Source organism: Varroa jacobsoni, unplaced genomic scaffold, assembly GCF_002532875.2.
Source record: "Varroa jacobsoni isolate VJ856 unplaced genomic scaffold, vjacob_1.0 scaffold_517, whole genome shotgun sequence".
NCBI lineage: Eukaryota > Metazoa > Arthropoda > Arachnida > Mesostigmata > Varroidae > Varroa > Varroa jacobsoni.
The window spans coordinates 5,511-26,191 of record NW_019213419.1 but is presented as its reverse complement, the minus strand read 5'-3'; the positions used below and the strand labels follow the sequence as shown (position 1 = coordinate 26,191).

Below are 20,681 nucleotides of genomic sequence, written 5' to 3'. Positions count from 1 at the left end.
ATCTACGATAGTTATTGCATTTATAAGACAATTACAAATTAAAAGGAATATCTCGCTGGTACGATAGCATTTTTTGATGCAACCAAAGCCGAATCTTATGCTTATGCCATGTCTAAAATCGACTGCCACATTTTTTCCGTGCGGGCAGATTCGCAGAAGGTAGCTTTCGGCATTATAGTGCGGAACTTCTTCAGTTTCATTCTCCTCGAGTTACCCCCCTTACAACCCCAATATTGGCTTGCTCACAAATTTCGATATGGGCAGTAAAGTTAGCAGAGGTAGTAAAAAATTATGAGAATTGGCACATAGTAGAACATGCTGAAGAAGTAGGCCGAGAGTAAGAAAACTACTACTGGACGCTTTTTGCCCTTCGACCGTAGCTCCTATAGGTTTTCCTCCGACGGCTGTCGGTCTCCAGCCTTCGATGTCCTCTCTGAGCGATTCTAAAACGAACGAAAGTCGAATCACCGGTTTCGTGGCAGAAAGACAAATAGACACAAAAGCAAAGAATTTTACTTCTACGATGGGCCTTTGAGACTAGAAAATCTTAGCTGAGCACGTCTGTGGATTGGAATACAGGGTCAGGGTAAATGCTAGTCAACAGAAAACCGAGATGGGTCCCAACAGAAGTGGCAGTGGCAGTACTTTTTCGGGACAGCAAGGGAGCAGCTGTTCCCGTTCACGGCTTGGAACAGGAATATAGGGTAAATTCTGGAATATACCACTGGAATCACGGAGTGCCAGCATCGGTGACGACTGGCACAAGCTGACCCATCGTTGGCTCGGGTAACTTAGGGATTCAGGGTAGTTTCTACAGCGCGGCAAGTAAGGCCGTATATCAGAGCAGTAGCTATACAAAGCGGAGACGGAACATGGGCTCAGCTCACAGACTCTGATGAGAACTCAGCACGACGAAGATGACGGTATCGTTTGCTGCTTGTGCTGCTGCGTGCTGTGGTGCTTGATTGCTGCTGTGCAATGTCTTGTGGTGAGTGACTGTTATTGGTTACAAAGTGCGAAATGCAAAAGCCTCAAAGAAAGCACCATTTCAGGAGAGAATAAGGGAGAAGGTAAAAAAAAAGAGACGCGTTGCCGCGATAGACGAGCAACAGCATAAGGAAACAAAAAGGATAGGCCGACGGACAGAGCCCAGCAGCAAAGCGCTATCTGCCAAGTGAGCACGTGTTAGCTAGCTTCTACTTTCTTTGGCCTTTGCCCTTCTGTTGTATACACTCTAATAATTAAGCAGGCGCGAAGGCGCCTTTTGAACCGCGGCGGCTTTTATGGCTCGTCTGTAGCCCTACAGCCGCTTGACCAATGCAGCAGCACCTCCCCAGCCAGCGCTTGCGCTACGTTGGCAGCAACTACCATTGAAGCTGATAATGCTGATACTGTTCCTACTGCCCGCAGGGGCGCGTCAGATTCGTTGATCGGTGCTGCGCCCAGTTTTCCCTATACTGCGCTCGCCATGTAAAAGGAAGCGAGGTTCTCGGAGGTCAGATAGAGGTAGGGAAAGAGAAGAGTAAACAAGCGATGTGAAAAGTGCAGGAAATCTTGCGGCTTCTCTTTGGTTAGAGGATGTCCGACCGACCCATTGGGCAAGATGATATGGAGTTTGTGATGCAGTTTAATCCGATGGCGACGCGTGCAGAGATAGGCAACAGACTGCAGTGGTAGTATCAGCATGAAGGCCCCCACCCCGCGCTAAACGAGAAGCAACTGAGAACATAGGAAAAAATGAGGACACGTCGAGGCCGCCACGATAACAATGGTGACGATCATAAACATCATCATCATTATATTGTCGCTGATGGTGAAGAGAGCCCGCATAGGTCCTCTGATCGTCAACAGCTTGGAGAAATCTGCTGTTAAAAGTCGTGGGTCTCCAACAGACGCTCCTAAGCGTATTCTTGCGAAGGTTGTGTTCATCTTAAATTTCCGTCTTTTGAGCTCCTTTTGACTTTGGCTTCTGACCCTGCCACTGCTTCTTAGCTGTTACAGTGCTCGTCACTGGTTTTTTGAAGGAGATATGCCTTCCACCAAGTAAACACAGAATACGCAAAACGAACATATGACAATAGGGAGGCTCAAAAACTACAGTTGAGTCGTACGGGATCGGATATTTTTTGGGCAGAAGAAGTGAATACACAGGAGATCGGTTGTTTTTTGCTCCGAAAATTGCTACATTGGTTGCCTTTCTGCGCTTCTGTATTTTCTTAGAGAGCACGTTAGCTTATCGGGTCACACTCCATCGGCCTCTGACGTTGCGTTTGAGGATTTTTCATCCGCACGTTAACACCTCATATGCAAAGTATGAATATGTGACAGGGAAAAGCAAAGTGTTAGGGGGTTAAAATGGACGAAGGGTGCAAGTCTCAAAGGAATATGATTTTGCAGGTATAACTTAACCTCCATTCTTTTTATGGATTTCAAAACTCTTTGGAAGGTAGGAATTAGACTAGGCTAAGGGAAAGGCGGGAAAGGCGGGAAAGACGGGCTAAACGAGAAAATGCTCGGGCACGCAAGAGCCAGTCGAAGGGGAAGTAGCAAACTCAGCGACGATATGAATGCTAATAAATACCTACTACTGAATAAGCGCAGAAGGGAAGCTAGTCTATAGGTCTATAGAGTTTATGGCTTGGGCTTCTACCTCTCCCTTCATTCTCCCCCCTTTTTTTGCCCAGTGCAGCTCGACGAGATGTAAGTACCTGGGCATTTCTCCATGATGAAGAGGTAATAGCAATATCATGCAGGACAAGGATCGACTATGACGATCAGGCCGCCAGCCCGCGCAAAACCAATCTCACCTTCTCTGCTGTCACCAGCTGAGAATTTGATAAAATACGAGACGTCAAAAGCGATAAAAGAACTATTGTAATAGTACTGACGATCTATGTCGAGACGACCGTATGCAAGACAGAACCGAAGCCTTCTCTATAACGTTCCGACCGACTGCCTTCAAGTCTGATCTGCATTTGAATACCCAAGCCGCCGACTATACAGTCCCTATCTTTATGTTTAAATCGAAAACATCCCCAAGCTATTTGGGCTGGGCAGAGTCGTAGTACACGATAAAAAAAAAGTCATATTGTCAATAGAATAACTAATAAAGCGTTCTCTTATTGTGGTACATTTAACTAAATGATAGTGTATCTCGTCGTCAGGGGCTGGGACCTTAGACTGGCGGGTGCAGTCTTTGAGAGAACTGTCTCTCGACGAATTTCACAGCAGAAATATTCGTGTGCGCATTTTTAGGTCGGCGCTACGATTATGACATTGAAGGCAAAAGTCATCTAGGACACTGATGAACCAACATGGTTGTACGTCTCATAAAGTAACTTCAATTAGCGTCATGAAATGAAAACCAATGGAAAAACCATTTAGTTGAATAGGAACTTTTAGAATAAATACTAAACTAGTTTATCCTGTTTTATGCCAATCATGTCATCATTTCTACGGTATAAATTTTTGGTATATATATATATTTATATATATATATATATATACATATAAGTCAAAGGAATACACGAATTCATTAAGAAATAACTTTAACTAAATTACTAGCTCCTCATAAGTTGTAAGTTTGGCGATAACTAACTAAAAATACCAAGGTAATGGTCTTGTGCGTAATATACTGTAACTGACAAGTTGTGAAATATTTATATTTTGAATTTTCTATATTTAAATTAGTGTGAAGTCCCGCTAAATAGCAACAATGGTTTTAAATCATAGTTTTGTAGTTTACTTATTGTAGTTCCTACTTTTATCCTAGTTTTCCTACTTGCTGCCCTCAAAAATCATGATTTGATATGTAACCTGCTAGCTTCATATTAAGATTTTCCGTTAAAGGGATTTGTGTCATGCAGTCAAAACAATTACTATAGACCGAATAGAAACATACGGTTATTATCGTTGGGTCAGATGCGTTTGCACTCCAGCAATGACGCAAATGAAGGTTGTGTCAAAAGTTTTTCGAAAACACTGTTATAAGCTTTCTTGGTTATCTGAAATCGATAATTTCGGGGCACGGAATGATAACATCATCGCGTAATGATGACGATTAGGCAGTTGTTTATTATTATGGGGTTTACGGAACGTCTGAGTAGAGCGAGTCTGATTCAATGACAAAAGTGTACCCAAAAGACTCAAAATCTCCATCGAGAGCGTACAGTTGCATACTTGATAACACTGATGTCACAACCTGAAACTTTTTTTAGATAACCATAGCGTCTAGTTTGTGGAAACCCCAAGTACGCTTGCTGTATCGTAAAAGTCCTAACAGATGCTCTCTCAGAACGTTACGCCAGAGACTTCTTCCATGTTGAGCTCTCTTAAATCCTAAATGTTTCGAGTTTTACATATAGCACTGTCGTAAGCATTACTTCAGAGGGCAGAGGTTCAGTTCGAAGTGTTTCTAAGCTTTGTTTAAAACCTAAGTTTCTGGGATTAATTGGCAAACTTGCAGTTTCTGTGCTTTCATCAGAACGCTTTCTTAGCCTTGTGAAGCATGAATTTTTTTTTACCAACGAGAGAATCTTTGTCTAAAGGTGTTTTTATTATAATGAACTAAATCTCTTATTTGCAAGTCTTAGCATTAGGTTATTTACATTATATTGACGAAAAACTATTGACCCTTATAAACCAGAAGTGAAGCACGCATTTTGTGTGTTCTGGAACAACGTTACTAAACTATATATGCGCTATTTTGATGGATGACCTGCTGTGATTTTCTAATTACACTATAGTGCCGTCACTGTAGAACTTTTATTGTTTATTGTAAAGCGGACAACTGTGAGGAAAAATGTTTGCTTTTCTCTGCTGAAGACGATACATCGGTATCAAATGAATGGTATTAAGAAAGTTTTGCAAAGACCGAAACAGATAGATAGTCTGACGGTGTAAGATTAGAGCTATACGGCGCGTGCGTGGAAATTTCTCATCGATTTTCGCAGTGCGTCTAAAGATGTATGTCATTGCACTGTCATGGTGGAAGACGACGCCTTTTCTGTTTACTGATTTCGGTCATCTTTTGCTTAATAGCTTGTTATAATCTCGTCGGTTGTTGGCAGTAGAAATCTTAATTATTTTGCCAGGTAGCGACAGTTAACAGTCCCTTTCGAATTTTACTAAACACATAGCGTCAGCTTCTTTGACACCCGCCTGGGTCACAGATAGTGAAGCATTTTCTCATTTACACATTACCACTATTATTATTTGTATGTGTTTTTCATCCTTCGTAATTAGCCGTTTTAGAAGTGACTAGATATCTTTGTATTTTTGTACAATTTCATAGAGGGACGTAAAATGGGTAAATTCGTTTTGCATAAACTCGTGCAGCATCCAAACATCAAGCCTATTTTCATCCAGTTTTATTCAAAAGGTTTGAAACTGAAGGTGAATGCTGAGTTGTTCGGCAATATTATGGTCTCGCTCAACTTTCGCAATAATTCCATCGTTTTTTTTCGGTACTGTTCGACCATTACGAGGAGCGCGTGTAACGTCGAAATTTCCGCAACGAAAAGAACAGAATTATCTTTAGACCGTTTCCAAACAAATTTTGTGTATTTAAACGTTAATTTTTAACCGTTCGAAACTCGTTCAGTATAAGACAAAATGATATGAACCTTACAAATAACTTTAAAGTACTATTGCTAATAAGTAGCGACACCAGCCGTCTCTTAAATTGAGCCAACTAGCTTTCCGCAAGGAAACCATCACTTGTCTTAACACGTGTTTATTTATACTGCCATTCACACAGTTGGATATCGTCACTTGTCGATATCCCAGTTTAATCCACCAACCTACTTCTGTGGTTGCCTAATAATCTACTCTACGTATCAAATTAAGTTTTTTTTTAGTTGTGCCGGTTTTCATTTATTTGAATATATAACGTAAGTGAAAGTATAAGGTTAATACACGGCAGAAACATTTTCCATATTGAACTTCTTTCCATATACACATGAACATGTAATCCTATCGAATTATAAATTTACAACCAATACTACGAATTGAATATTGGCAGTACAATAATAGCCATAAATCATCTTCCCTTCATATACCTATAGTGCGTGACGGAATTACACTGCCTGTGCTGCGGGCGGGTTACAGAGACACGGCGAACCTTCGATATCGACAGATGGGCTTCAGCCGGGGCTTCGGTTTAGGAGAGCAGGTCGGCTGGAAGGAAGGCTATCAGTTAGGTTTACAGCGAGGTGCGCAGCTGGCCACTGAATTGGGCTTCTATCAAGGATTCGTGCACGCGTGGATCACGATCCTCGAACATGAAGATCCTTCGAAGCAAAGGTAAGACGCACGTTATAAAAGATAGCAAACGTTAGTTTGTGTAACATCGGTAACTTAGTAAGCAGCTATTAAACAGTTTCAAAACGCAAACGACCTCGTCGTCATTCGTTCATTCGGATGGCTATGATCTTGCAGTAGAAAAATAGTATAGTTTTATTCAGTCTTGCATATAAAATACATCTAGCCAACCTTCATCATACCTATTTAACACCTAAAACGCGAGTTTTAGTATAGTAACACATCAAACTCGAATATTTTGCAGAAAACTAGCTGCGCTGAAGGGTCTCCTCGAAATGACGAAAAATTTCCCGAAACAGACGGTAGCTGACGATGACATGTTCGAGAAACTTCACAAGATTCGCGCCAAGTTTAAGCAGGTAGACATCACTTCTTCGTAACTATAGTACACGATATCCGGATAAATAGATGTTTCAAATTTTACATCCAATACTGCCGTTAAACAGTGTTTTATACAGCGAACTGCCATCATAAAACGGGGTCTATGCCCGGATCGAACCTAGTCTGCCACATGTGCCACAAGCTCATATGCAGCTCTAGCTTAAACAAATAATCATATCAGTTAGCTTTTCCACTGGTCACAATAAATATTGCATTGAGGCACGGTCATAAGCTATCGATGTTAACGTCCTGGTAGATGATACCCAGATCTGTCCGATAAAAAGTTCACTGAATGAGAAAATAAAAAGCGATATTCTGTTAAATTTTCTGTTAGTTGAATTTCACCAGCTAAAATATGTAATGGAGACATATGCTGTAAACAATCTATTTTTGAGCACAACAAATAGGATACGCTATCGTTGGAGGCATAGCTATATATATATATATATATATATATATATATATATAGACAGAAAATTCACTTAGATATTCAAATCATTCATCATAGAAATTAGTCGACAAGCAAAGGAATTGCTTTTTACATTTCATCAGTTTCATTCGTACATACCGTGGCACTTTTCGCACAACGTACCAGAAGCGATTCGTGCCAATAACGGGATTGTCCCTGTGAGATAGACCTGTCCCTGCGTGAAGGATAACTAGGACGGTCCTGAGTTTAGCTTTAATGTTATTTATGTATGTTTAATATTACGGTAACACACATACACTCATTCTCTCAACTCTTCCATTTTATCGACCAATTTACAAAAGGGCCACAAATTTGAAACTGTACCCTCGCAAGCTAATTTAACATATACTGCTCTGCCGCTCGTGGAAGACGCATATGAAAATGTTGTGGCCTTAGTTTTGAAACAGTTAGCTATAGGGTTGCTACCCTAAAGGGACACGGACAATAACAGAAAAAAATCCAACTATCTTATAGGCCTGCATAATTTATAATGCTTGAATGTAAAGGCAAACTCGTGAAAGCGTGACAGATTTCTAGCCGATTGTTAAAATCTCTTGTTTGACATAGACGTTGACCTGAAACGAGTTGAAAGCGTAAACCAGAGTGCGCAGCGGAAACCGTAGAAATACTTAAACAGAATCCGAACCTTGCACAACGCCAACCTAAGGATGAGTCAGCCTGTTCAAAGGATTCCAGTTGCAATGAGTGAAAAACAGGCTGCTCCTTGTTGGCTGTTGTGATTGATAGAGGGGGGAACTGTGTTTGTGTTCGATGAGGACAGCAAACGAAGACAACTTTGTGTATAGATCGTAATATCTATTCGGCAATGCTTACAGCTTGACTGAATAATGTGATTTATATGCATTTTGCGTATATGCATCATAAAGAGCATTCGACGAAAAGAAAAGTGTTCAGTTTCAGAAAAAGCCGAATACACCACTCTGAGGAAATCACTCCTCTGAAGCACATGATTACTCCAAAGTTTAATGTATAAGATAAATCGTTTTGTTTCATCGTTTCTTCTGTTTGTGATCTTCAAGGTTGTAGCACTGTTGGAGTTGGGCGCGGACCAGGTGGTTGGCCAACAATCGACAGGAGGTGACCGAGGAGGTGCCACAACCCCCGGCCATGGTCCTCCCCCGTCAGGCTTCCACCAGACCGAGCCTATCTACAGCACGTCAATGAAACAGCAACACCACGGAGTTAGCGGCGGCGGCGGCGGCGTTGGAATGCATCATCAACAACAGCCTCAACATCATCATCATCATCACCATGCATCAACACAACAACAACAGCAACAACATCAGCAGCAGCAGCAGCAACACCCCTCTGCGTCAGCCGCTCACCATTATCATCAGTCCCTGCAGCAAATGCAACAGCAGCAGCAGCAGCAACATGGCACAGGGGTGTATCCTCAGGGTGAGAAAGGACGCAGTGAAAAAGAGGGGGGGCGGGTGGAATAGCCGCGTTGATGTGCGATAATGTTCGATATATGACCTGTTCATGGTTGATTGCTCGGGCACTCATACACTCACATATAGCACGGGCCAAAAGTTAAGTTACAGCTGAGCGAATAGTAGGTTAGCAGACACGAGAAAGTATCAGGAGAAAGGAAAGTTAAAAAAACAGTAATGTAGACCACTGGGAAACTTACCCGTTGTTGTATGGCCCTTGCATGGTTTGGCTGTGCCAACAGAACCTAATACCTTACAGACCTACTAATTAAATGAGCAAGTTCATAAAATTTTTTCGTATACAAGCACATATACGAACATATCTGATCCGTAATCTTATACTTATGAAGCATGCCCATCCTATATTTAAAGCTTAACGCTTTGAAAGGTACGGGATTTTTTCCTTGACGCTCATTGAGTCTGCTTTATAAAATGCATTGTGAGCTCTAAGCGACCGGTCCGCCTCGTTTCGTTACTTTTTCGAGAAACGTTTTGGAAATCCGTGAAAAACATGGTTTGGACGTCTTTTGCAGGGTCGTACCGGTCGCACACGCATCCGCCCCCGGTGAGCCACGTTGGAGCTTCGGGCGGAGTTCCTTCGGGCGGCCGCGGGGGTGTAGGAATGATGGGGGACCCGTCACGACCCTCCTCGAAGCACTCTGAGATGTCCTTCTAGTCCCTGCCTAAGAACACTTTGCATTCTGCTCTACCATTCGACTCAGCAACTACAATAAAACAACAACAACAACAACAACAACGACCACTACCGACAACTTTGTCTTCCGACACTGGTATCCAGCTGCTAGGTGCAGCTGGTGTTGCGACAACAGCCATAGATGACACATCATCCAGCAGATATATTAACAAAAAGCTCAGTCTCAGCACCCCTGAAGGTAAGACCTCTGAGAAGCGCACCGCATTTCATTGACACAATTTGTTATAATATTACAGAAAATTGGACGGGACGTCTGCTTCGAATTCAAAGCTGTGAAATGAAAGTTGAGGCGGTAATTAACGCTCTGCTCAAAATAACAATTATCTAGGTTGTACTAACAGATATTAATGTAGGTGATCTTAAGTTATAATCGATTTTTGCGTACTATTACATTTTGAACGTATAAACAAAAAATGTACAGCATTTTATATACGAAGAATAGCTTAGATTTTATAGGATAAAGGATCATGCAGTCGTCGAAGCCGTGTGCTGCTAAGATTTCGACAAATTAAATTTCCACTATTTCATATTTAAGCACAACTTGTTTATATTGCTACGCAAGTTTACCAGTAAAACGAAATGATACTTAATCACACGATCACTTTATTAATTCTAAGTCCGTATCAAAAAAAGGTCTTTCCTGGAAGCGACATGCCGTTAGGTTGTCTGGAGCTATTTAGTAAGTTCAACTGTACGACATTTTAAACGCGTTACGTGTACTTATTTTTATTGATTGCTAAATTCAATACAATGCTCTGGCTGTATCTTGAAGGCTGTGCATTTGATGTCAAATCTCAATTATCAACTACTTCTTTGACGCTAGATTACGCTAAATTGCCTATCAATCTCTTTAAGACATGAAAGCAATAAAACTTATATGGGTTTAAATATGGAGAATATGGAAGCCGAAGCCACTGCTAACATTTTCCGCAATGAGAACGTACGATTTCATTGAGTAGCCGCACTGTGTTTTATTGATCAAAATTTCAAGACCGCATTCATTATTTCCTGTTCGGGTAGTAGATACTGTTGGTATCTACTACAGCTACGAACTTCCGTCCGAATGAATTCGGCATTGCCACCAAAGTAACTTTTTGCCTGATTCGATGCTTTCGGCTGACTCTTCCCTGGCGAGCGGCACAGACTGACGCATGTCTCGTTTATAGCGAGGGTGGGTTTTTTGCTAATAATAACTGTGCAAATGGTCTCTAGATTGTACTACAGTTGTATTAGAGAAGCTTCGTTTCAAACTTGGAAACCTGTGTATGAATGCCATATTGGGCCGGATCGGCAGAGCCACTGTCGGTTCTCTTTTTCTCCTTCCACAAAATTTTTATGAATAAAGTCATCTCTGTTGTAGTCCTTAGCATTCAAGTAGTGTTTTAACTATTTTCGATAGATGTCATTAGATCTGACATCTCCGAAAAATAAAGATCTAGTTATTAACGTTGACTTTTATTACTAAGCAATATCTCGAAATGTGAGTTTATTATTCTCTACATGCAATCAGCTTACAGTCGCTTCTCTCGCATATCAATTGTAGTATCGGCGCCATTACGTCAATATATAGCATTATTATAACTTCTCACAATCGCATCGTTTACAGACCTGTGCCGTGAAGGCGTCATGGCGCCTTCGCCTGGAAGCGCTACGGGTGTAGGCAGTGATTTGTCTTCTGCTCAGCCTACGCCACGCAGGCGTCATAAGCGCCACCGATCGCAGTCGCACATTGCGCCTACCGACCCGTTGCCTCCACTTCCTCCCCTGCCGCCCGGAGACGCCATCTACCAGACGATCCAGCCTCAGGGGAGCATCACGGGTAGCCAGCGAGGGGAAGCTAGCCGTACACTGCCGCTCAGCACAACAACGGCAGGTCATTTACAACAGCAGGTGCGGACACGTAGTAAGGAGACGTTAATTGACGGAGCGGGAGATTACGCCACGACCACACGGCAAATAGCAACAATGTCTCAGAGAGCACAAAACATTTTAGCACAACACTCTGGCCAGTTTCTGCAGGCGCCTCCACGAAACAGACACACTCGAAGTCAAAGCCCTAGAGATCACAGAGGCCACCTGCGACAAGCCTCACATCCCAGTTATTCGACTTTGTCGACGGCGCAGCAAGGCTATTGTTCGTCACATAGCACGTATCAGCCAGGTGTTGCGGCGCACAAAAGCCTCGAGCGCGTTGGCGCCGTCAGTACTCATGACCATCGGACATCGGGTTCAGCACATCACCATGCCGGACGACCTGGGCGTACGCAGGGCCTTTCGACCTACGCCACCCACAGCGGTGATGGGCATGCGAGTGGCCATGGACACTACGACACAAGCCGCTACCCTGGTCAACTACAGGGAATCACCGAAGGTCACCAAAGTCATGGTGGCTATCCAAACACGATCATCACGTATGACGAACTATGCGAAAGCGTTGAAAACGAACGTCAACGTCGACGCCAACGCGAAAAGAGCCGGACCCGTTGCTGCTGGTGCAGCTGTGGAGAATGCTGCCGACAGATTGTCAAGCTGGCTTTCGTCTTAACAGTGCTCTTAGCCATTTTGGTCGTCGCCTGCAAGTTCTGGTGCCCCGATTCCTGCAAAAACTATCTATTCTTCGGCAACAGTAGCAGCATCAAAGTCGAAACCTCTAGCCGATAGCGTTTGTTAATTCTCGAATTTTTCAACACATTAGCGACATTTATGGTTTTTGCTGCGACTTAGCCAACTGGCTGGAATGAAGGCACTGACGATATGAACTTAATTAGCGTCAAAGCCACTTTTACCACCGTTTCCGCCTGTGATTTGGTAGTGATTCGCTCTCGTCAGCCACCCCTACCTTCGTCGTCTCTGTTCTGTCTTTTTCCATGCATCTATATGACGTGACCGCCGCTTGTACCGATACCCGAGTGAAGCCAATGTGCGAAAGGCCTAAAATGAATTTCTCCAATCTGGGGATAGAGAGACCTAGGAGAGGAAAAAAGTCACAAAAAGACATAGATGTAGAGAGAAAGGGGAAAGCCAACCGTCCTGAGAAAAATTGCGTTCTACGTCGTCTTCTAATCGTTTGGCTCATACGATTTGCTACGACAGACTCTATACGTGCGTTCAGCGAACGTCTTTGCGCTACATGTACAGAGCAGTGTACGCAGACAGTGGTGCATGCGGCTTACTCAAGTACCTGGCGAGAACGTGTCCGAATTAGATGGAGGAGTCACTGTCTGCGCCCGATAAGACAACAACAAGGAAGGACGAATGCTAATTAGCAACAATACGAGAAGCATACAAGGCATGGGAGAGTCATGCGTTTGTAAATGCAACTTGAACAAAACAGAAACGTTGACGCAAATTAGTTCAGGCGGTATGAACGCCTCCTCCAAACACGTTGCGTGATCAACAATAATACTGATGAAAACAATAAAAGACAACGGCGACAGCGGCAGAACGAAAAACAAACAAAACCTAGCAACAACCGATTGTGAGCAAAGTTGATTACTGAACAAAAGGCAGAAGCCAAATTACCTTGAGGCCCAAAGACGACTAATCAGAAAGCTACTAGCAATTAAACTAATAATGAGTAATATATACAAATTAAAAATCAACTAGAGTGATTGCTGCGATAGGCAATTATGTGCAATAGAGACAAATACATATATTCCCAGAAAAAAAATACATCTATCAATGATAATAATGGACAATGGTGTTGCAACATGCAAACCCGTGCGCGCACACACCTACGAAGCAATAAGGCCAGTACACTGCAATAACAGGTACAATAAAAATGTCGACGAGGAGTGTAACACTAACGTTTCTAAAAACACGAGGATGCTCGTTAGGCAGTGGCTATGTGGCAGAGGCGACGAGTGAACCAATAAGCCAGCTCTGCTCGTGCGCTCGCCGTCGTCGGCGGACATTGAACGAGATCAATCTGCTAAAAAAATCTACAACTTAATGTCATCGGAAAACACCATCGTAATAGTAACTAATTTTAATCAAACTAGGACTAGATGTAAATATAGTACAAAATCTTAAGTATAAATCGGCCATCTCGCGTCCAACTCATGGCATTGTGACACTGCAACAAATATTTCACTAAAGGTCACGATTATCAAAATAAATCAAGCGTTTGAACCGTGGCAGATATGTTGTAAAGCTTTCATTAGAATAATAACAAATGGTAAGTTATTAGACATGAATTAGCAAAATGCATTGAAATGTGCTAGGTAGGACATAATTACAACGGTAAGCTATACGTTTCCAGTACCTAGCTATTGATTAAAATGAACGAGAAAAGCCTATTGTGGGTTATATAGAAGGTACATGAAAAAAAAAACAGTGTCTCAGTGATTGGCTTGGTTCTATACTGGCCCCTCATACCACCTTTGAAATTAAATCTTTAGTAGTCGTTCTGAAAGTAATGTATTCCCAAATAACTAGGATCTCGAAAATTACGATTCCAAAGTGATAGGCATACTATAAGTCGTTTCTGGTTGCTATAGATAAATGAGATTTGACAGCCACAAGCCTTATTAAAGAATAATCTAACTTGGGCTTGCTTGATTGACAGCAGATTGACACAACTTGTGTAACTGTAATTGAAAAAGAGCCACGCCGACGCCATCGTCATTAAAAAACTGGCTGGGCCTCTTAACCTGAACACGCAGACGACACCTGCTTGACGCTTCACGTTCTGGGCTGTCAACATCGAATCGACTATAACATGAGTAGATATAGGAAACAGCGTTACCTTGATACGTTCGTAACGAAGACATCAAAGGAAAACAAGTAAAATATGGCGACACTACAATGGAAGCCCCGTACTACAAATAACGCTGGCTTCCGTTTGCATTATTACCAAGACGTTTACCTTCGTACAGATTATTAGCCACTAATATACCGTAATGTGAGTTATCACGTAAACAGAAGACAAAGTAAAAGTTTAATTGCTCACAAAAGTAATAGAAGAAAGGAAAGAAAGACACTGCGGTAACGTAGCTGTGTATGCAAATACTAACTACGTTCAAATACCTATAATGATAAGTAATGAAAAAACGAGAGTGACGAAGACAGAAACGACAAACTGATATAAACAGTAATAACAACACTACTAATCATAATAATATTATTAACAATAGTAATACTGACAAAGCTGAGAAGTGCGTTAAATAAATAACAATTATAATAAACTAATAACAACTAATTAAGTAACTCAATCTCAACAAAGAGACCTAGACACTAATGTCTGTGATCAAATTATACGCGAGCGAGCAGTGCCCTTTAATGTGGTTTCCGGCTGGCCGAACGATCAAGAACGATAGTTGTGTTTTTACGTACAACCAATTAATCATAACTTCCCTGTGATGCCCTGCTGCTGATTACCAAATGAAAACAGGGTCTTACAACAAACAACTAGTAACAATCTGGTCGTTTTTGAACGACTGAACGAGTCAACATTTTGGCATAGATTTTCAACTAATCCTTAAGGCATTTTCCTACTTATGGTCAATTAGTAGCTAGCAAACTTTTCAAAACTTCGAATCATTTCACTTGTAGTGACAGAGAAAAATCTGTATATCCTATGGGGACCGCTTACCCGTTTAGTTAAATGCGAATAGCGTACATACACAGCCGATAATTCAATGTGGTCATCGGGAAGTTGGAAACCTCAGAAATGGCTACAAATGTTGCCGCTAGAAAGATTGTAGCATTTTTCATTTAAAGCAACTGCTACAATATCAACACATCTAGCACAATTTAGAATTTATTTTGTTAGGAAAAAATCAAGTGAACGAAATGGGCGTTGCCTAGATACTTTGGTTTCTTTGCGTTTTTAATTCGGCACTCGATTAGAAAAAACAATTTGGGACTGACGCCATCTGCCAAATAAGCGAAAAGCAAAGTGATGTATGTAACACTGTTACGTCAAAACAACTAACGTTTAGTGCTTTTAAATCCGTTTCTTTTTTCTGCTGAAGTTCATCTTTCTTGTCAGTTGTTGAAGTCAATATCCAGAGCAGTACGTCACGCGTGGACTGTCGCTGTGGTTGTGACATAGAAGATCATCTGGCATCACGTAGATCGTCTAATTGTTCACTTTTGCCCATTTTGACCATTCGATCATATCTTTAGCGGAACTGAACTCTGCATGGTTACGCAAGCAATAGCTTCAAGTCAGGATTAAACCAAGATGCTGGTGCAATGTAAGTGCCAGTGGTGTTCACGTGACATACTCCCCATAAGGATGCGGCTTATAATAATTATATTATATAATGGAGCCGATAAAATTTATGAGCTAGCTCCTGTTTGAGGAACGGATAACGAACGCAGACCAGACAAGGGCATTAAACAGATCACCTTGGTGGTAGACAATGGGCTAATCCTATACCGAATATTGGTTGCACATTCCTCGTTCAGGTGTATTTATATATTGGTGCAAGGCGCTGCAGCGAAGAAAAGTGGGGTGAAAGCAGAGCACATCTACATACATTTACACACACACACAGTCTGAGGGGTAAAAGTCAAAGCTTAGAATAACGAGCTTAGCCCTCAATGAGGTGTGGCGCAGCCGTGTCCTTACAACTGTAAAACTCCACTGGCCTGAATAATGAAAATAGTGCCATTCACGATGATGATTATGATGACGATGACGATGATGATGAATTCAATCAATGCTGATGATCAAAATGCGTAGGTGAAAGATTGACTCCGGCACGAGGCTGATGTGTAAGGCAGAATGCAATGTGATTCCTTTAAACCCAAAGGGGGATATTATTACATCCTGCGATGACAGCGAGAATAACATGAAAAACAGGCCAAATGGAAATATCTACGAAAAATACTAAGAACAACAACAATAACGAGAATACCGGCGAGCCAACTAGCTAAAATAGATGTATATACATCAATGCATTGGCCACAAATTGCTTCCTCACCTGCTCAAACGTTAAACAATGCTTGATTATTATTTCTACCATTAAGCGCCGCTTCCTATTTAGCTGCTGGTAGCAACCAAACAAATGGGTAAAATCGTATTATCACTATAATACCACAGACGCGTGCACATGCTCTCGGACTGAAGAGCTAGGAATTAGCAACTCACAATCAATGAATTCGAGTAGCTGTGAGCTTTGCGTCGAACATTTGACAAAACAAAGAAAAAGGAATAAGGCAATAGGAAGACGACTGTCGCGGGTGGTTTGCGATGACAAATACCTAAAAGTTGACAAAGGACGTTTTCCTGGTCTTGCTGATTTACCAAGCTCAATGAGTTGCAGGACTTCTTGTAGAACGCTGCAACTCAATGCACCCATTGTTTTATCAAATGACAATGACCGCGTAATGGTCAGTTGTGCTAATTCAAATCGAATCAGACCGTCACCACCCATGGACTAGTCCTTCACAGATTTATCTTCGTACAGAAAGAAACGAAAATAGCCCATCACACAAACTCATCAATGCTGTGACTAACAGTGCTACCCTAGACCACACGTACAGAGAGTCACACTATGTATTCAATTTATACTAGCCCAAGTTATCTATTGACGAGATGAATTCAAGGAGAAGATGTGGGTATTCACTCGACAGCAAGAAAACGGTTACCTGATTGGAACTGAATAAAATAGAAAATCCAATGTCCAACAGACAATAAAATCTCACCTGAGAGAAAAAAGGTAATCTGCTCTGAGTAAAGAAATTCAAAAAAAAGCAAAGGGTAACAACCACTAGCTACATGCAAGTGCTAGCTTGGAATAAATGTTAATATGCCTCTTCGACACTAACCTCTTGTTATAGGATGAACGGGCATTGGAGAATGATGGTGTGATCTACAGTTTGTTGATGACTGGGGGTGGAGCCCTTTTTTGTTTATGATAACACACGAAACCCACCATCAGCCGTATTGCCATGGCGGATCTCGTGGAATTTAAACTGGACAACTCAAGGGATACACAGTATGAGAGATCAATTCATAGCAGCGAGTGCGAACCAGAACGGTGTAATGCGAGAAACAAGCCGGTCCAATTTGTAAAAATAGGTCCGCTAATTATTGACACTGCCCATCTGTAGAAGCTAATGAGAGAAACAATAGTGTCAGTCTCGACGCACGATACTGCCAATGACGATCGACTTTTATGGCGTGCGATGCTCGCCAGACAAGCTTGTCATACCGGCAGTGGAGAAGCCACAGTGACTGATAAAAGAGACACAAGGCCTGAGAGGTGGAAACTTTATGAGAAAATGAAGTGACGGCTTTCAGTGTGAAGGACGGCAGCAAATATAACAAACCCCTGCCAACAAATCCCCCAGCAAACATACATGCATTGTAATAATTTGCCACTGACTGTTGAGCGATGATGATAAGCGTAATTAATAGACCGTGAGGATCGAAGTCAGTCGGTAAGCTTCTAATTGACTTTGGACCGGTCACCGAGAAAAGAAAGCACTTCAGAAGGAACCGCCAATCGGCCCTTGGCAACCTTTCCCCGGTGACAACTATGCCAAAACGTAATTGTAAATCAATAAAATATATGTGTGTGTGTGCGTGTGTGTGTGTGTTACCAAATAAAAAATGCTAGAAGAAAGTAATAGATGCTATACGAGACAAGGAAGGTAATAAATAAAAGCGCGACAGAGGAGGTGAGCGATTTAGACGAACAAATACTTAGCGATTTTGTGAAAGAAAGAGGTGGACATTGAAAATAAAACAAACCGAACGGTGCAACAGGTGCAACACTGCCCCTAGACATAAGAAAAAAAATAATGAAGACAAGCCATGTTACATTCATAATAATTATAATAACAATAATTCTACTTAGGAATACTAGCACTGCTTGCTTATTATTAATACCTAATAAGACATAATAATAACAGATATGGATGTTAACACATAGACGGTTAATGAACTTAGGAACCGGGTGCACAAAAGCGAGGCTTAAAATGAACTGAGTTGCTGATGAATGCTCTGAAAACACACGCAGGGAAGAATTAATAACAACACTATTGAAAATATAACGGTATAATATAGTTCGTTATAATAATAATTATATTATAAGTGATGATGATTTAATTAAGAAGTTAGCAATGAAAAATTAAGGATAACATTGATGAAAACATAATAATGATAATGAGTTACATAATGAAACCGATGACTAATATATATATATATATATATATATATGAGATAGGAAGGTACGAATGAACAAAACGCGAAACAATAACAATAACAACAACACTCAACGTAACAGAAAGAAGAGATAAGCAGCCCGTTGTTTGTTACTTCAAATAAACTAATAATAACAATGACACAGTAACAGTAATAATAATGTTTATTACTACTATTACGATTATTATTATTATATATAGTCTATGACTGCGTGCATTGACCCTATTATAATAATATTATAGTACTGCTTATAATGAGACATGTTATGAATCAACAATTGCAATTATTATAAATGACATGGCAGAAGCTCTGCGCCTACTCAATCCTGTTCGCTGCTGTTCACCTAATGACGTAGCAAGTTTCCTATTTGACGCTGCACGACAACTTGACCCATTATTAACTTGATTAATTAGTTGTCATATCAGTAGTGAATATGCCACAGATCACTGGGCATGATCAGATTGAAACTCGTGTGAATAACTGCGCGACATCGCACGCGTTCTCTTCCAGTTATATTAACTCATCCGACATAAGAGCATCTTCTGCCTATTACTAGTAATAATAGCAGTATGCCTTTAACATTTATCTGTTGTTTATCTTAGAAACAACTCAAGATTTTTCTGTATCGTAGCGATACCTTCGAACCCTACTTCTACTGATTTTCCGCTTGATGTCTTAATTTAAGATCCGTAGCATCGGTCTTGTCTGTTGATGTCTGCGTGTTAATATTACATACATATGAAATAACTGTACCGTTTTGAGGCGAACGCATGGAGTTCATCCGTGAGGGTATCAGACCATATGGAACTAGTACAGACAAACGAAACCTCACGCGATTTGGCGATCGTTCGTTTATATTTGTCACAGCATACCGCCAACTTCCATTTGCGAAGAGCATCCACACGTCACGCCAGAGTGCTATATATTGTATAATGGAAATTATAATATTGCTGACTATTATTTTTATTGTTATTATGACTATTGTAAGTACAGTATTACTATTAGTATGATTATCAATGGAAACTGCTAACTAATCTATGACAGAATAAAACAGAACATAGGGGAAAATGAGAGAGTCAAAGGAAAGAGGGACAACTAAAGAGCTTCTCTATACAACCTTCATTATGACAGAGCTTAATAGTACGATGACGACGATGATGATAGTATGATTATTAAGAATATTATTGGAGTTCTCCTTCGTCTTCTTATGATCGCATTGTTATTGTATTGTAATTATATTACGATATAATGAATACCAACGTCAAGGAAACAAACCGAACAAAAGGGTAACAAGAAGAGTCAACTAAAACTAAGGCAAGCGATATATAAATTTTTTTACTATAATCTTCCACTCACATTCCTGCCACACCTCCAAATGCATCCTTTTTGTTTTGCACTCTTAGTTGATAATACTATGCCATCAGAGGGCGCTAAGGAGGGGCCATTGAACTGGTTGATTTAAGCTGTTGTCTGCTACGCTATCGTCTGCAATTTACGTTACAGTAGATACAAACAAACCGAAAAAAGGCTATACAGAGTCTATAGGAGGTACGATAACATTTAAATAATAAATAGTCTACATTTCTATATGAACGCATTGTCCTCAAGCCTTAATAGTTCCCATAAATTTTCAGTTCTCCTTTACTTTGCCTAAAACGTAGCTTTGAAGAAACACTGGATTTGGCCCTATGTTTATAAACTCTACTCACTTAGAGCAATTACAAGAATCTATGTGGACTGCCTTAGCTCCACAAAGATCAAGAAAAGCTGGCTTGATCAAGAAAAGAAGGACTAAAACAAAATGACAGCAAACGCTCATTTCAGCGTGTCCATTGTGCGTATCTACGCTTGGCCTCCAAAGCAACGCCTCTCCCGACGCCTACTTGTTTCATAATGCAATTTACACGCCGTATCGCTATGTTTAGTTGCTCCCTGCCTGCAGGGCACAAAATAGGCAGAACGAATAAAATCGAAGGCAGATAAACGGAATTAAATGACTCAAGTTAGATCCACTAGGAATTCACCCAGAAAAAAAAGGTCAGGCATAGGGAGGCTTTGCCATGTAAATAGTTCTTCGCCACAATTTCCACCCAGGCACTTAATGACAGCAACAACAAGAATGACAAATACAGCAAAAAAGAACGGACCCTAACAAGTACTTATATATGCTATATATATATA

The 20,681-nt window shown here is 41.1% G+C and overlaps 3 protein-coding genes across 7 annotated transcripts in view; 2 read left to right on the top strand and 1 right to left on the bottom strand.

Moving 5' to 3' along the window:
- The first annotated feature begins 4,537 nt into the window (after positions 1-4,537).
- On the top strand, positions 4,538-9,301 carry LOC111261078 (uncharacterized). The gene is made up of 4 exons (XM_022834302.2): positions 4,538-6,303; positions 6,566-6,680; positions 8,212-8,590; positions 9,159-9,301. Exons 1-4 carry the CDS (start codon positions 6,137-6,139, stop codon positions 9,299-9,301), a joined length of 804 nt encoding a protein of 267 aa, XP_022690037.1. The 5' UTR covers positions 4,538-6,136.
- The window catches only part of LOC111261079 (uncharacterized), a 16,122-nt gene continuing 1,596 nt past the window's right edge, over positions 6,156-20,681 (bottom strand). Inside the window, exons 2-5 of one of the 5 annotated variants that reach the window (XR_015311343.1) lie at positions 19,857-19,985; positions 19,254-19,418; positions 17,120-18,299; positions 6,198-6,290 (exon numbers count right to left, since the gene is read on the bottom strand). Coding sequence is in view for 2 of the 5 variants with exons in the window: in XM_086968557.1 (XP_086824683.1) it covers positions 12,123-12,307; positions 19,254-19,418; positions 19,857-19,881 (375 nt within the window). In the remaining 3 variants the exon portion in view is untranslated. Of the gene's footprint in view, positions 6,291-12,017; positions 12,308-17,119; positions 18,300-19,253; positions 19,419-19,856; positions 19,986-20,681 lie in introns of those variants that run through there. The other 4 variants (XM_022834303.2, XR_002680770.2, XM_086968557.1 and 1 more) reach the window with 4 other exon arrangements.
- Positions 9,387-13,479, top strand: LOC147753398 (uncharacterized). Its single transcript, XM_086968556.1, has 2 exons — positions 9,387-9,518; positions 10,947-13,479. Exon 2 carries the CDS (start codon positions 10,967-10,969, stop codon positions 11,999-12,001), a length of 1,035 nt encoding a protein of 344 aa, XP_086824682.1. The 5' UTR covers positions 9,387-9,518; positions 10,947-10,966; the 3' UTR covers positions 12,002-13,479.